This window comes from Vicugna pacos, chromosome 9, assembly GCF_048564905.1.
Source record: "Vicugna pacos chromosome 9, VicPac4, whole genome shotgun sequence".
Taxonomy (NCBI): domain Eukaryota; kingdom Metazoa; phylum Chordata; class Mammalia; order Artiodactyla; family Camelidae; genus Vicugna; species Vicugna pacos.
In genome coordinates this window covers 75,718,165-75,732,110 of record NC_132995.1, presented here as the reverse complement: position 1 = coordinate 75,732,110, position 13,946 = coordinate 75,718,165, and the positions used below count along the sequence as shown (strand labels likewise).

At 37.9% G+C, this 13,946-nt stretch overlaps 1 protein-coding gene across 7 annotated transcripts in view; it reads left to right on the top strand.

Annotated features, from left to right (window-relative positions):
- The window catches only part of BTBD8 (BTB domain containing 8), an 83,867-nt gene that overhangs the window by 45,337 nt on the left and 24,584 nt on the right, over window positions 1-13,946 (top strand). For 4 of the 7 annotated variants that reach the window (XR_012076047.1, XM_072968265.1, XM_072968264.1 and 1 more), the window contains 5 exons: window positions 4,649-4,737; window positions 5,169-5,271; window positions 10,465-10,647; window positions 11,845-11,982; window positions 12,877-13,006. Coding sequence is in view for 6 of the 7 variants with exons in the window: in XM_072968265.1 (XP_072824366.1) it covers window positions 4,649-4,737; window positions 5,169-5,271; window positions 10,465-10,647; window positions 11,845-11,982; window positions 12,877-13,006 (643 nt within the window). In the remaining variant the exon portion in view is untranslated. Of the gene's footprint in view, window positions 1-3,687; window positions 3,758-3,797; window positions 3,842-4,648; window positions 4,738-5,168; window positions 5,272-10,464; window positions 10,648-11,844; window positions 11,983-12,876; window positions 13,007-13,946 lie in introns of those variants that run through there. The other 3 variants (XM_072968268.1, XM_031680461.2, XM_072968267.1) reach the window with 3 other exon arrangements.

Below are 13,946 nucleotides of genomic sequence, written 5' to 3'. Positions count from 1 at the left end.
ACTTTTGTGGTCAACAAAAAACAAATCTAAAAAGAATTGTCTATATCAATATTCCCCTCTTATTGGCTACTTGACGCAACAGTATGCATGTGTAACTTGTAACTAGGTAAGTTCAATAATTTTAATAACATTAAATGTAGATGTTTGTGTTGGACAGGACTTTTCCTACCTCTTTGTAAGCTGTAGCTGAGGAATCACCCTGTGTGCTAAAATAGTCGTGAACTGGCTCTACCACCTCTTCAAGATTTATTGAGAAATAGTTGAACTTCCCAGCTACCTTTAATCAATCGTTCATTCCAGCCTCTATAAGAAAGGGAACCAGAAGAAGGAGCCCAGTCTGTGGTGTCCTCAGCTGTGGGGAAAATGAAAGATTCTGGTGAAAGACTTTTCCTTCTCTTTCGTCATCTTCCCAGCTAAGTGAAAGTTAGGAGGGAGATCCAAGCCTGTCCCAAATAAAGGTTAAAGATAGGGCTATCTGCAGTGAAGAGAGAATGTCTTCTCATCTCCCAGATGGACATCTGTCACAGCTCTACGATCAGCCCACTCCGGAACTTCCATCAGAGAAGGGAAGGTACTAAGACATTGCTTGGAAGAGCCCAGAATGCGTCTCAGGAACCAGTGAGAATACACTTGAATGTGGAGATTTTAAAGGGAGGCGGAGGCTTGCGGGAGAAGCCAGGACCAGCCTGCTGACTCGGGACAGTAGTTACTGTCACATGTAGAAAAAATAACAGAGTCTATCCATCTCAGTTACACACAGCACCCAGGGAAGGGAAAGGACCTTGCGATTCCCTGAAGATCAGAAGAAACTGATGTGGGGTCAGATGACACTGTGTCCCACACAGGAATGCACTGAGCATCATGGACCCTAGAAGGCTCTTTATCCACTGAGAGGCCAGGGTGAAGCTCAGTCTGTCCCTTAATAAGCCGTCACAATAGCAAAGGCCACCAACATCTGATTTAGAGCAGTCAGAGACAGCTTCCCACTACATGCTGGTCACTGGTTAGTTGCATAAGGTGACCACAGCCATCCACAGCCCTTTCCCCCAGGTGAGACCCACAGAAGAGGAGCACAGGCTGTGCTCCACTCTCCACTCCAGATCTCCCCAGCTCTAGGAGTGGTCACCAATGGGGAGGAAAAGATTTACATCAGATATGAGATAGGTGTCTAGATAGTACTACACTGAATTTCCATACCAGAAGCAACCTGAAGGTACTGAAGTTTGCCCATAATCATTAAACGATTGGGGAAAGGGGGGAATTTGACACAGCATGGTTGACAGCACTAATTGAGGAAAAAAGCTTTATGTTAATATCTCCTTTAAACTGAGACTCCTCGGTAAATCAATCACAGCAGACATTTAAAAATAATCTCTTTTGTGAGAAGGGGCCAAGATGGCGGAGTAGAAGGACGCTCGTAGCTCACCCTCTCCCACAAATACACCAAAACTCACATCCACGGACCCACCCAGGCATCCAGAGCACCTGCTGAACTCCAACAGAACATCACCCTCTTCAAAAGACAAGGACGCCCTGAATCTGGTTTTACAGGGGCACCATGACCATGACAGTAGCAAAAGCCACCAACACGTGGACAGCTGCAAGAACAAAGAATTCTTACACCAAGAAGTTTGCAACAACCAACCATACCCCCTCCCCTTTTTAACATAAAAGGAGCCTGAATTCTGACTTGAGTAGGATGGTTCTCCAAGACATTAGTCTGCTATCTTCTCAGTCTGCCATCTTCTCAGTCTGCCAGCTTTCTGAATAAAGTTGCTATTCCTTGCCCCAACAACAACAACAACAAAAAATAATCTCTTTTGTGGATTGTCTCTGGAACATTGTCGCTGCTTTTAGTCTGTTCATGAGTATACATCGGTTATGGACAGCTTCTTATTCTTTACTTTCAATAACCAACAGGCACATGAAACAAAGCTCAATATCACCATTAGAGAAATGCAAATCAAAACTACAATGAGGTATCACCTCACACCAGTCAGAATGGCCAGCATTCAAAAATCCACAAGTGACAAATGCTGGAGAGGCTGTGGAGAAAGGGGACCCTCCTGCACTGCTGGTGGGAATGCAGTTTGGTGCAGCCACTATGGAAAACAGTGTGGAGATTCCTCAAAAGACTAGGAATAGACTTACCATATGACCCAGGAATCCCACTCCTGGGCTTGTATCCAGAAGGAACCCTACTTCAGGATGACACCTGCACCCCAATGTTCATAGCAGCACTATTTACAATAGCCAAAACATGGAAACAGCCTAAATGTCCATCAACAGGTGACTGGATAAAGAAGAAGTGGTATATTTATACAATGGAATACTACTCAGCCATAAAAACCGACAACATAATGCCATATGCAGCAACATGGATGCTCCTGGAGAATGTCATTCTAAGTGAAGTAAGCCAGAAAAAGAAAGAAAAATACCTTATGAGATTGCATATGTGGAATTAAAAAACAAACAAACAAACAAAAACAAAGCATAAATACAGGACAGAAATAGACTCATAGACAGAGAATACAGACTTGTGGTTGCCCGGGGGGTGGAGAGTGGGAAGGGATAGACTGGGATTTCAAAATTGTAGAATAGATAAACAAGATTATACTGTATAGCACAGGGAAATATGCACAAAATGTTATGATAACTCAGAGAAAAAAATGTGACAATGAGTGTGTATATGTCCATGAATGACTGAAAAATTGTGCTGAACACTGGAATTTGACACATTGTAAAATGATTATAAATCATTAAAAAATGTTTAAAAAATACAAAAGGCATATTTGTTGCCGTTAAAACAACAGAAGATGAAATTTCTTTTTAATTATCAATACTGCATTTTGTTGAAAACTTTTCTCACTATATTTTAACATAGTCTCTATTACTGTGGTAGCAGATATTTGAGAGCAGTTTTGGTTTTTATTGACCTGATTTTTAAGTTTTTTGCTTTACATAATTTAACAATGCATATTTTTATAAATATATTTTTGAACGTGTAATTTTTAACTTGTGGATCTCAGTTACGCAGTTTCTCAGCAGTGACCTGAGGACAGTAAGTCTGTAACAGCGCGCTCTGCAGTAACGTACCTTTGGGTTAATATGATGGTAGCTGGCCTGGAACTCCTGGCAAGCTAGCTTCAGTCATTTCGTTAACTTCACAATCTTGCCTTTTACACAGTTAAAATATTACAGCTTCATCTGTAGGATTATAGTGGGCTTTACATTGTGCTTTTTGCCACTGATTTAATAATATATTTTAGGTAATGATTTACATAAATGTCTTCCCAAATTTTACAAGCAGCTTTTGAAAATGATTAAAGGTCAGTCATCCTATTACATAAACACTTAGGAAGCCTGCATTTCCTTATAAACAAACTTCTCGGAAAGCTAGGACTCCCTTTAAGCCCCGGGTCAGTAAACTTCCTCTGTAAAGGCTCGGCAGCTAACGTTAGACTCTGCGGTTCGTGCGGCCCGTTGACGCCCGCGCGGCGTCGCTGCGGCAGCGCGGCCGCGGCTGTGCGCGGTGCGCGCGGTGTCCGGTGAAGCTTTGCTCGCGCAAACGGTGAGCTGGCCTTGGTCCGCGAGCTGGTTTGCCCGCCTTTGCTTTACGCAGCAGATTATTCTGCAGTTGAATATTTTTTGTGGAAGTTATTCTTCCGTTACACATCAAGTAGGGGCTTTGTGTGCTGTCGGCTGGACATGCCTCCGTAGAACGAGACGGCTGTGCTGCCTCGCTTCTGTGCTCACGGTTACAATTTTTCATGCTTCTCGGTGCTCTTAGGTTGTCAACACCAGTTGTCTCTTGCCTCACACTAGTCTGATCTTGCCTGAAGTGCGTTAGAAAACCAACTTACATACCTAGTAGAATTGTCGCTGCATAATTGATACAGTGATAGCCACTTTGATTTTGGGACGGCTTAGCATACCTCCGGTTACCTCAGAGGGAGTAACTGAGTTGTTGACATGCAAAACGGGATGTTTATGTTCAGTTTCCTAAATACTGTGTAACACCTTTAGGAGAGGGGTATTAGAAAGTCAAATTAATAGCAATTCAGAATTTAAAAATTTAGGAAGTGAGAATGCATGGCACAAGCAGTATGTAGCACACATGGAGGCTTAGCACCAAGAGCAGGGAGCTGTTTTTCACTACTTGTATCTACACTTTATTTATTTATTGTTTTAGTTCAGTACTTACGTGTATGTGCTTTTAAAAAAATATTTTTACATAATGATGATCTAATTAAATGCTGTGGTTTTTATCTGAGGATAAAACGTAGGGCCTCCCATTGCACGTGCTCTGAGAGTTACACTCATACTTTAGGAAGCAGGTTAGGCCATATGGTTGTATTGCAACGTGCCGTGCTAGGAATCACTATGCCACTTTTACTCTAGACCATATTTAAGCTAAAAGAAATTAGAATAAAAATTGTTTGCGTTTTGGCAGCTAAAAGAGCTCAAATGCTATTCTGTGAAACTAAAGGTTATCAGAGATACTTGATTTTAAAAGAATAACAGACTTTTGAATTACATTGTGTATTCTGCAGTTTATATATATAAATCAGATCATTTTTATGAACCAAATACTTTTAACCTCTGTAAGCCAAAAAAGAATAAATGTAGTGTTTTCTATCAATTTTAGCCTGTTCCCAGAAGGTTGGCATCTGTACTAGAATGCCTGATTATTGCTCATTCAGTTGGAGTGGAAAGTCTTTTTGCTGACTGCATGAAGTAAGTGCTCTGAAGTAGTGCTCATACCATTAATTTAGTGATTTTGTTCTTCCATTCTCCTATTTTCTGGGAAATTTTAGACTTGGCCTATTTTCTTGGGCACAGTGTAAGAAGCTTAATGCTTAACTAGTTGCAACAACTGAGGAGAAGTATTGATTTAGATATTGCTCTAGATGCTTGGGTCAATTTTATTTTAGCTGAACCTTGGTTACTTACGTTCAAATCTATGTACATAATCCAAAGTGGATTTAAAATATGTGTTTACAGAAGAGAGATAGTTAAGTCCGTAATAGCACTCACAAAATTAACTGTTAGGGTTAGTCAAGACATATATATGTAAAACTTACATCATTGAAAACCAAAGTGTTACTGAATATTTTAATGAAAAATACTTTTATTTCTCTAACTTGGGGTAATTTGATTTTTAACAGGTGGATTGTAAAGCATTTTGCAAGATTTTGGTCTGAGAGAAGCTTTGCAAGTGTACCTCCTGAGATTCAGAAAAGTTGTCTTAATATGTTGATTCAGTCCTTAGTAAGTATAATCTGAATATCCTTGTTTGTGTTTGTCATCAGAAAGTTTATTAAATTTATATAGATACTTTCAGTGTTTCAAATACAAATGTAGAATTATATTATGGAAGCAAGATGAGGGAACCAATTCCAGATAACCCAGAACCAATTTGGAGAACCTGTTTTTAAGACTGTTCCTCTGTACCAAATACATTGTCAGAATTCAGAGAAGCAGAACCACTGTATATATTGGTTCATGAACAAAAGGGGCATGGTACCAGGGATGGAGGTCATGCATTGGCTCAGTAACGTGGACCTCCGCTCACTAAGGTGGATTTGAGCACAACACTGAGACTATGGCACCATTCCCCGAGAGGACCGGCCATCTACCTGGTTGCAGGTTCATCACGTTGGACCACTTCATCATGGAAAAGGCAATGCTTTGCTCTCAGTGGAATAGACAGTCGCTCTGGATATGGATTTGCCTTCCTTACTCCCAGTGTTTCTGGTGAAACTGCTATCCATGGACTTACTGCCTTTTCCACCATCCTAGTGTTCCACACAGCATCACTTCCGACTAAAAAACTCACTTCACAGCAACTGCAGTATGGCAATGGGCCCATGCTAATGGCTTTCGCCTGTCTTACCCCGTTCCCTGTCATCTGGAAGCAGCTGCCTTGACAGAATGAAGGATTGATCTTGTGAAGACTCAGTTACAGTGCCACTAGGTCCAGTGCCTCCAGGGCACATTACAACACCGTAATAGCAAAAACTGGAAACAGTGTGAACATTTACAAGTAGAGGACTGGTTGTATGGGGAGGAAGAGAGCAGGGAGGAGGAGGGAGCAGAAGAGAGAAAGGTGTGAGGAAAGTTAGGATTTGTAATTACTTGAACTATTTCAGAACATGATTAAATACTGTTTCAAAAACAAGTGCTTTGTTTAAGCCCTTTTTAAAAAGCAGATTTTGCAGAGTTTGTAAAGGTAGGAAAAGTAAAACAAAAACAGGAGCAGGGATAGTCCAGGGTGAACCTGAAGTCACACGCATTGTGCTGTCAGTCCTGAGGCCGAAAGGCAACTGGGGGCCTGTTTGATTTGCACAATGTCCTAAGTACTAAATAGTGTGAGTTGCACTGTTTATTCAACACATGGTGTTAGGACAACCACCAGGAAGCTGCTGGAAAAAAGTTAAGTTGGATCTATACATCACATCCTGGTATGCCAGTATATATTCCAAATGGATCAAAGATCTGTAAGTAAGGAAAATGAAACCATTAAAATACTACAATATGACTATAAGTCAGTAAAAAATACACTAAACCCTGGGAGAATTATTTTGTAACCTGATCAGGGGAGTGGGGATACAAAATTCAGAAGCCATAAAAGAATTTGGTTACATAAAAAATGCAATATTTCTATATAGTAAAAACTACCATAAGCAAAGTCAAAAGACAAATGACACTTCATACCATACTCTTATTCTAAATTTTGTAGTATAAAGAGTTCCTACACGTTGATTTTTAAAAAACAGCTAAACATAGGATACAATTAGATAGTTCACAGAGAAAAATTCAAATGCCTTTTAATTTGATGTACAAATCCTCAACTTCATTTATTTAAGAGAAATGGATATTGAAATTAATGTCAAACCATTTTCTACATTTTACTATTAAAAAAAGGGGAATTTGTACTATGTTAACAAGGATGTAGAGAGTAGATACTCCTATTCATCCCTGGGGAGAGTATAAATTAGCACAACTTTTGCTGTGGCTCAGTTTTCGAACGTTTTTGGACTGTGACCGAGAGCACGTTCTTTACATTATAACCCAGAACACTCACATGTAGAACGGAAAGAAGCTTCAAAAAGAACACTTCCCGTTACTATACATGGTGTTCTGGTATTTTCTGTTTTTCTCTTTTATATCTTTTGGTGGTGGTTGTTTTCTAGGGCTGATTATAAGCCACTAAATATATTTCTGTAGGTTGCTAGGGGAGAAAACTAACAGTTTGGACAACAGTGCTCCGTTGAGTACACATTGGCAATGTTTTGGATTCTCCTGGTGCCTCACCTCATACCCTCTTGGTCCACGTGTGTCCTCCAACCATTGCTGCAGCACCTGGCTGCACACGAGTGTAACCTGAGACCGTTCTCCCTCGGCCACATCACACATAATTCTCACTTTCTATCCCGAGGCTTCACTGTTACTCCACACGGTACCTACAGCTGCGCAAACCTGAAAGTAGAAGGGAATTAACATCTCAGAGGACATACCTTGACTGATGAGAGATGGGAACCCATAGTTAAACGTTTCTCTGATCTGTCCCATGGGTGAATAATTCAAAGTGCGTTCTCTGTGGCTCTTCAGAAGGTCCCCAGCAAGACGGATCCCCGGTTGCCTACAATAGGAAATGCCATACTCAAACTTTAATGTATATCCAGAACACTTCGAGATCGTGGTTAAATGTCAGTTCTCATTCAGTAAAGTCAGGGGCGGAGCCTGAGATTCTACCTTTCTAACAAGCTCTAGGTGATGATGCTGCGGATCACGTTTTGAGGAACAAGGAGCTAGAAAACATACCTTTCCCTCCGCCCTGTCTCGCTCTCCCAGTGCCTCAGATTCTTTTGGGATCACTAGCATACAAACCTATTTCTCAGGGTCGGTTATAGGCAGAACCCAGGATAAGACAAGCAGCATTGACCCAGCAATTCTATTTCTAGGGATTTATCCTATAGATACATTCACATATGTGTGAAATGATGTTATCTACAAGGTCATTCACTGCAGCACTGTAATAGCAAAAACTGGAAACAGTGTAAACGTGTACAAGTGGAGGACTGGCTGTATAACTTACGATATGTCCATATTATGAACTGTGACATAGCTATTAAAACAATAACAAGGCTCTTTATATTCTGGTAAGAAAAATACTCAAAATGTATACTAAGTATAAAGGGCAGCATACAGAGCACTGTGCATATTAATGCCTCCATCTCAGTAAGACAAGGGGAAAGTTACATTTTTTGTTTGTGTATGCATAAAGTAACTAGAAAAATACAGAAAATAAATAATAGTGATTGGAAAAAGGGAAACTAAGTGGCTTGGGACAAGAAGGAGCAGGAGACTTCGTAGTAATGCCTTTTATATAGTTTTGAGGTTTGAATTCTGTGCTATGTTAACTATTGAACTTAAAACTTTGTGGGTTTGGTCTAGAAGGGTATTACATTTTCTTTCTTCTTTGAACCTCAGGCTACTCTAACATTTAATGTTATCACTTATTCAGATCAGTATGGAATCAGATCCCATACCATCTGTTATCATTTATGTGCGTATTTTAGTTTTCTAATAGATTTCAAGCTAAATGATGACAATTATACTCTACATTTGCATTTTTAAAAAGATGCTACTGTCAGAGCACGTAACATTCTGTGTATAGGAGGCACTTTGTAGGTACCTGCCACGTTTATTTGAATGCCCTGTACTTGTCTCTAATACCAGATACAAGCCCTATAGTAGAGCAAATTGGGCTTATTGCCTAAAACTCACAGCAATTGCGCAGTTACTCAGGAAGTCACCAGGGGAGGGAAGGATGATAGTACTAAAAAAAAAAAAAAAGACTTGAATTATAGCAAAGTTCGATTTTTTTTGTACTCAAATAAATAAAGCAGGGGACGTATGTAATACATTTTGGAAGAATTCTTGGTAAATGGGTGAACTTTTTAAAGTTTTGAAATTCCAGGATTAAACTTAATTTAGCTTAGGAATTCACTTATAGACTCAGTCTCTGATGATACTCAGAGATCAACAAATGCTGAGTGTCTCCTTTGACCCAGTTCTGTACTGGCCCATGGATACAAGGGTGAGCGCAAACAGACGTGGTTTCACATTCAGTAAACATACAGCCTAGTGAGAGAGATGGGTATTAATCAGATAGTTATTTCATGATTGAGTAAGTACAAATGAATTCAGTGCTCTAAAGAGAAGGGCCAGGTTCTCTGATGGCATGTATACAAGGAATCTGATGTAGGTGTATAAATCAGGGAGGACACAGTGCTTGAGTTGAAAGCTGAAGGGTACAGCCGGTGTGCAAAGTTTACATCATGCATCCTGTGTTAAGGATTTCAGTCTGTCATTTCTAGATTTACCAGTTACTTATTGCTGTGAACAAACCACCCCAAAACTGAGTGACTTTAAACCATACTTTATTCTCTGTGGGTTGACTGCATGGTTCTTCTGCTTACCTTGCCTGGGCTCAGTCCTGCAGCTGCTTTCAGCTGGTGGCTAAGTGGGAGCCTGGGCCTCCCACTCCATGTGGTCTTTTTTACCAGGCTTCTTTATGGCTCCATGGTGCCCCAGAACGAAGAGCGTAAAGAGTGTGCAAGGCTGCCTGAGGCACAGGCTCTGAAACGTGCACACCCCTGTCTGTGCAAGCAAGTGGAAAGGCCAGTCTCAATTCAAGGGAAGAGGAAATAGATTCCACCTCTTTGTGGATGCATTTACAAAGAATTTGTGCCATGTTTTTCAATCTACTATAATCAGTCAGGGAACTATTTATTCAAGTTATTTCCTAAGCATTGTTTTAAGAACTAGAATCAAACATGAATAAGATACAGCAATTTATAAGTTGCCATTTTTTTCTCTTCCTTGGAGCATATGGTATTTGTGAATTATTCCATTTTTCATAGAGATCAGTATTTGTGAACATTTTTCCTATGGCATAAAAATGAGTCATTATTAAATAAATAAAATATAAAAAGAAGAGTCTTACCTAATTAGAGAAAAAGAAAGTCACTGGGGATTATAAGTAATTTTTAGCCTTTCTAAATTCGTAATAAAGAACATGTATTTTATAGTCAGAAAAGAATTAAAGCTATGTCAGTGTAGCCATGCAGTTATGAATAGTATCTGTAAGCACAAACAGTAATTCAGTAGTGAAGATCTCAGGAAGGTCACGTTTTCCCTTGCAGTTGTAACTTAGCTCTCAGGTTTGTTTTAGCTCTTGTTAAAGGTGATTTGTTCCCAGCTCACAGTTTGCCCTTTGGGGTAATTCTGAACGAATGAATAAATATGTGAAGCGAATGACAAAGATACTAGCTACCTGGAATCTTGCTTTTTGCAGGAAACATCACAAGAAAACAGAAGTATTTTATTTGCTTGGAAAGTTATTTTTATGAACAGTAATCTAACTTTTTCCCCTAATATTTTTAAAATTATAAGAATGATAAGAATGCTGCTTTTCTTCTGATGGAAAGCGACAGGCTGATCGGCAGTTTACCCAGAGTGAAGTGGACAGACGCAGCACTGGCTATGGCATCCCAGCTCCAGGAAGAGTGTATTGCGTTTATTACAGGAAACTTCCCCAAGATCATTCAGAGTGAAAATTTTGCTGTTCTCTTACAGGTACTGCGTCTAAAATTAGAGCCCACATTTAGTCCCATCTTTGTGTTCTGATTATAATTATGTAAGAGTTTTCCAATGCAGGTTGCCTCTGATTAAATTAGTATCACTTAAATAAATTCCACAGCAGATGGCATGTTTGCATAGGACTTAGAGCAGTGATGGACAGGATTTTTGGCTCGTAAGATAAAGAAGGGAGGAGGGGACAGGTCTGAGTGCCCTGGCAAGGCACAGTGTAACCCTCGCCAACCCCAGCCCTCAATCAGCGTAAGCCATATTTTAGGAATGAAAGTCATAAAGATATTGTTTTGGTCAGTGATACAGTTATGGTCCATGCCAAATTCTCGTCTTACTGATGACCCACTTTCTCTAAATTTAGTTATTGAATAAAGAACTTCTATTACTTATTTCTAGGCTCTGTTTTAGGACTGTTTTGGCTCTTAAGAACAGTCTGTGTGTGTGTGTGTGTGTGTGCATGCACAGATATTTGTAACAGAGGAAAAGGATCAGTATAATATTTATTACTATAATCGTGTAATTGTAACAATTATTGTATTATTATTAACAGAGAAAAAGGATCAGTATAATATTTGTTACTATAATCGTGTAATTGTAACAATTACTGTATTATTATTAACAGAGAAAAAGGATCAGTGTAATATTTATTACTATAATCGTGTAATTGTAACAATTACTGTATTATTATTAACAGAGAAAAAGGATCAGTATAATATTTATTACTATAATCGTGTAATTGTAACAATTACTGTATTATTATTAACAGAGAAAAAGGATCAGTATAATATTTGTTACTATAATCGTGTAATTGTAACAATTACTGTATTATTATTAACAGAGAAAAAGGATCAGTATAATATTTGTTACTATAATCGTGTAATTGTAACAATTACTGTATTATTATTAACAGAGAAAAAGGATCAGTATAATATTTATTACTATAATCGTGTAATTGTAACAATTACTGTATTATTATTAACAGAGAAAAAGGATCAGTATAATATTTATTACTATAATCGTGTAATTGTAACAATTACTGTATTATTATTAACAGAGGTAATAAGGTTTCTGGTCGACTTCATACCTCCAGTTATGATGGATGGTCTGCTGTTGCGCCAGACTTCCACATTTCTTACACATTTGCATGTATTCCTATTAAACGTCAATTTCTGTGTTTTGTAGTCACAAGCAATGAGTAGCACAGCTGATCTGTTGGAAAAAATTTTAAAAGCAATTGAAGGAAACATCACCACCGAGAATAGCTGCTCTCTTCTTATGGCTCTGGACACGTTACTGAGCTCTGACAGTACAAAGGAAATGGTACTGAATGTCATAAAACTCATTAAAATGACGTATTTGAACTATGTCAAGATTTTTAAATATATACACATTTTAAATGTCACATAACTTATTTAAACTAAGTGTTTGATACCTGGGGTTGGTGATAGTATTTTGTGTATATTTAGAATTTTTCATAATATAAATCTTTTTAATTTCATTTACCTCTACGTGGACTTATAAAAGTTCAGAATCTGGAAGTTTGGCTGGCTAATTCTAAACATAGTTTGGTACTTACCAGTATTAATTGGTACAGCATAACTTTAGTATTTCTCCCCAGTCACTATATTATATTTCCTGAATATTAGACTTAAGGAATTTTAAATATTTTTTTAGAGTTTTAATCATCAGTGTCTTTTAGTTTTATAATATACTCTTAATTCCTTTTTGTCTTCAGAAAAATCATTTAAAATTGGATTAACTGGGGAAAAGCAAAATTAAAATATTTCTTATTTTTAAATGCAGTTAATCAATGGTAATTAATAAACTAATTGCATATTATTGACATTTTGTATTTGTTCAACAAGAATGATAAAAAATTGTTCATTATATTTATTACAACTGCGTAGAGTATTTGACCTTGTAATGTCACAGTTGATTTGAAAAGGCTATGGAAGGTATTCACATAAAGGCCACTGGTGGTTTAAATCAATGTTTGGTTAAAAGCATAAGGTCGAAAGGATAAGGTTCCTGTTCATTAGAAAATTTGTTGTTGAAGGGTAAGCCTTCATAAATAACTTGTATCTGACGATCTTAAAAATCTAAGTGGTGACATCATTGATCTAGCTTAGGAGTAAGGAGATTCGGAAAGGAATAATGACTGGTTGCTATGACAATGTGGCTCTCACCAGCTGCTGATTTGTTGCCTGAACACAGGGTTTTACGTGCAAGATCCAGGCTCTGCGTGATAAGCTGTGGATCTTCCTGGTTCAGTCTTTCTATGCTGTTCGTCACACAGAAAGCTGGAAGCTGATGAGCACAGATGATCAACAGAAAATCCAAGCAGGTATGTTAGCCTTGAGATTTTTTATTCTTATAATTGTGACAAAAGATATTTTGAGGGAATTCTAATAAGTGATAGGATTAACGTTTGTTTGCTTCTGTTCAGTAATAGCTTGCTAATTGAAAGTAGTGATTTTTTTTCAGGCAGTTTTAATAAATCATGCTTTTATTCTGTTCTTAGGAAATAAAACTCATTTACTTTAATATATATATGTAATTCTACTTTATATTAGCAACAATGTTCTAGCCAAATCTGCTTAAAAGCATTCTTGCAGAGAGATTAGAAGTGTAGGAAAATGTAACCCATATAAAACAGATTACCAAGCATACTTTCTCTCCCTTTTTAAGTATATTTTTTCATAAAGCTTTTCCACCTTTTGCATAAGATTTCTTGTGGTTTTGCCTAGATTAGATGCTTTATTTCACAATTGATTGGTTCAGTGATATGCTGTGTGCTACTGCGGAGTGTCCCTCAGGAGCTGCACAGTGGTCTCTGACATTTAATAGGTACCATTTTAAATAATAGTATTAAACAAAAGATGTATATTGCTCAGTGCTCAGACTGTGTATTTGTTTCTAAAATGTTAAAATAAAAAATTGAGGGTGTGGAAATGAAAATGGCTTCATGACTGTTTTGGACCTTAGGAAAAATATTGACAGATTCAGCAAGTATACTTTTAAAAACATTTTAAGAGACTATATGAAGCAAGCATTATGAAGCAAGCACTTTTGTACTATAAAAATGGAAGCCATATGTGATATAATATATTCTTGATAGTATATAGATATGTTAAATTCATTAATGGTTTAGTCAGAATGTGATTTGCTCTGTCTTGCATTAGGAGCATAACACGATACTGTAGCTAGATGTGATCTCAAGAACACTTTTCAAAAAAGTACCAACAAAATAATAAAACAACAAAATCCATGAAACAAGAAAAATC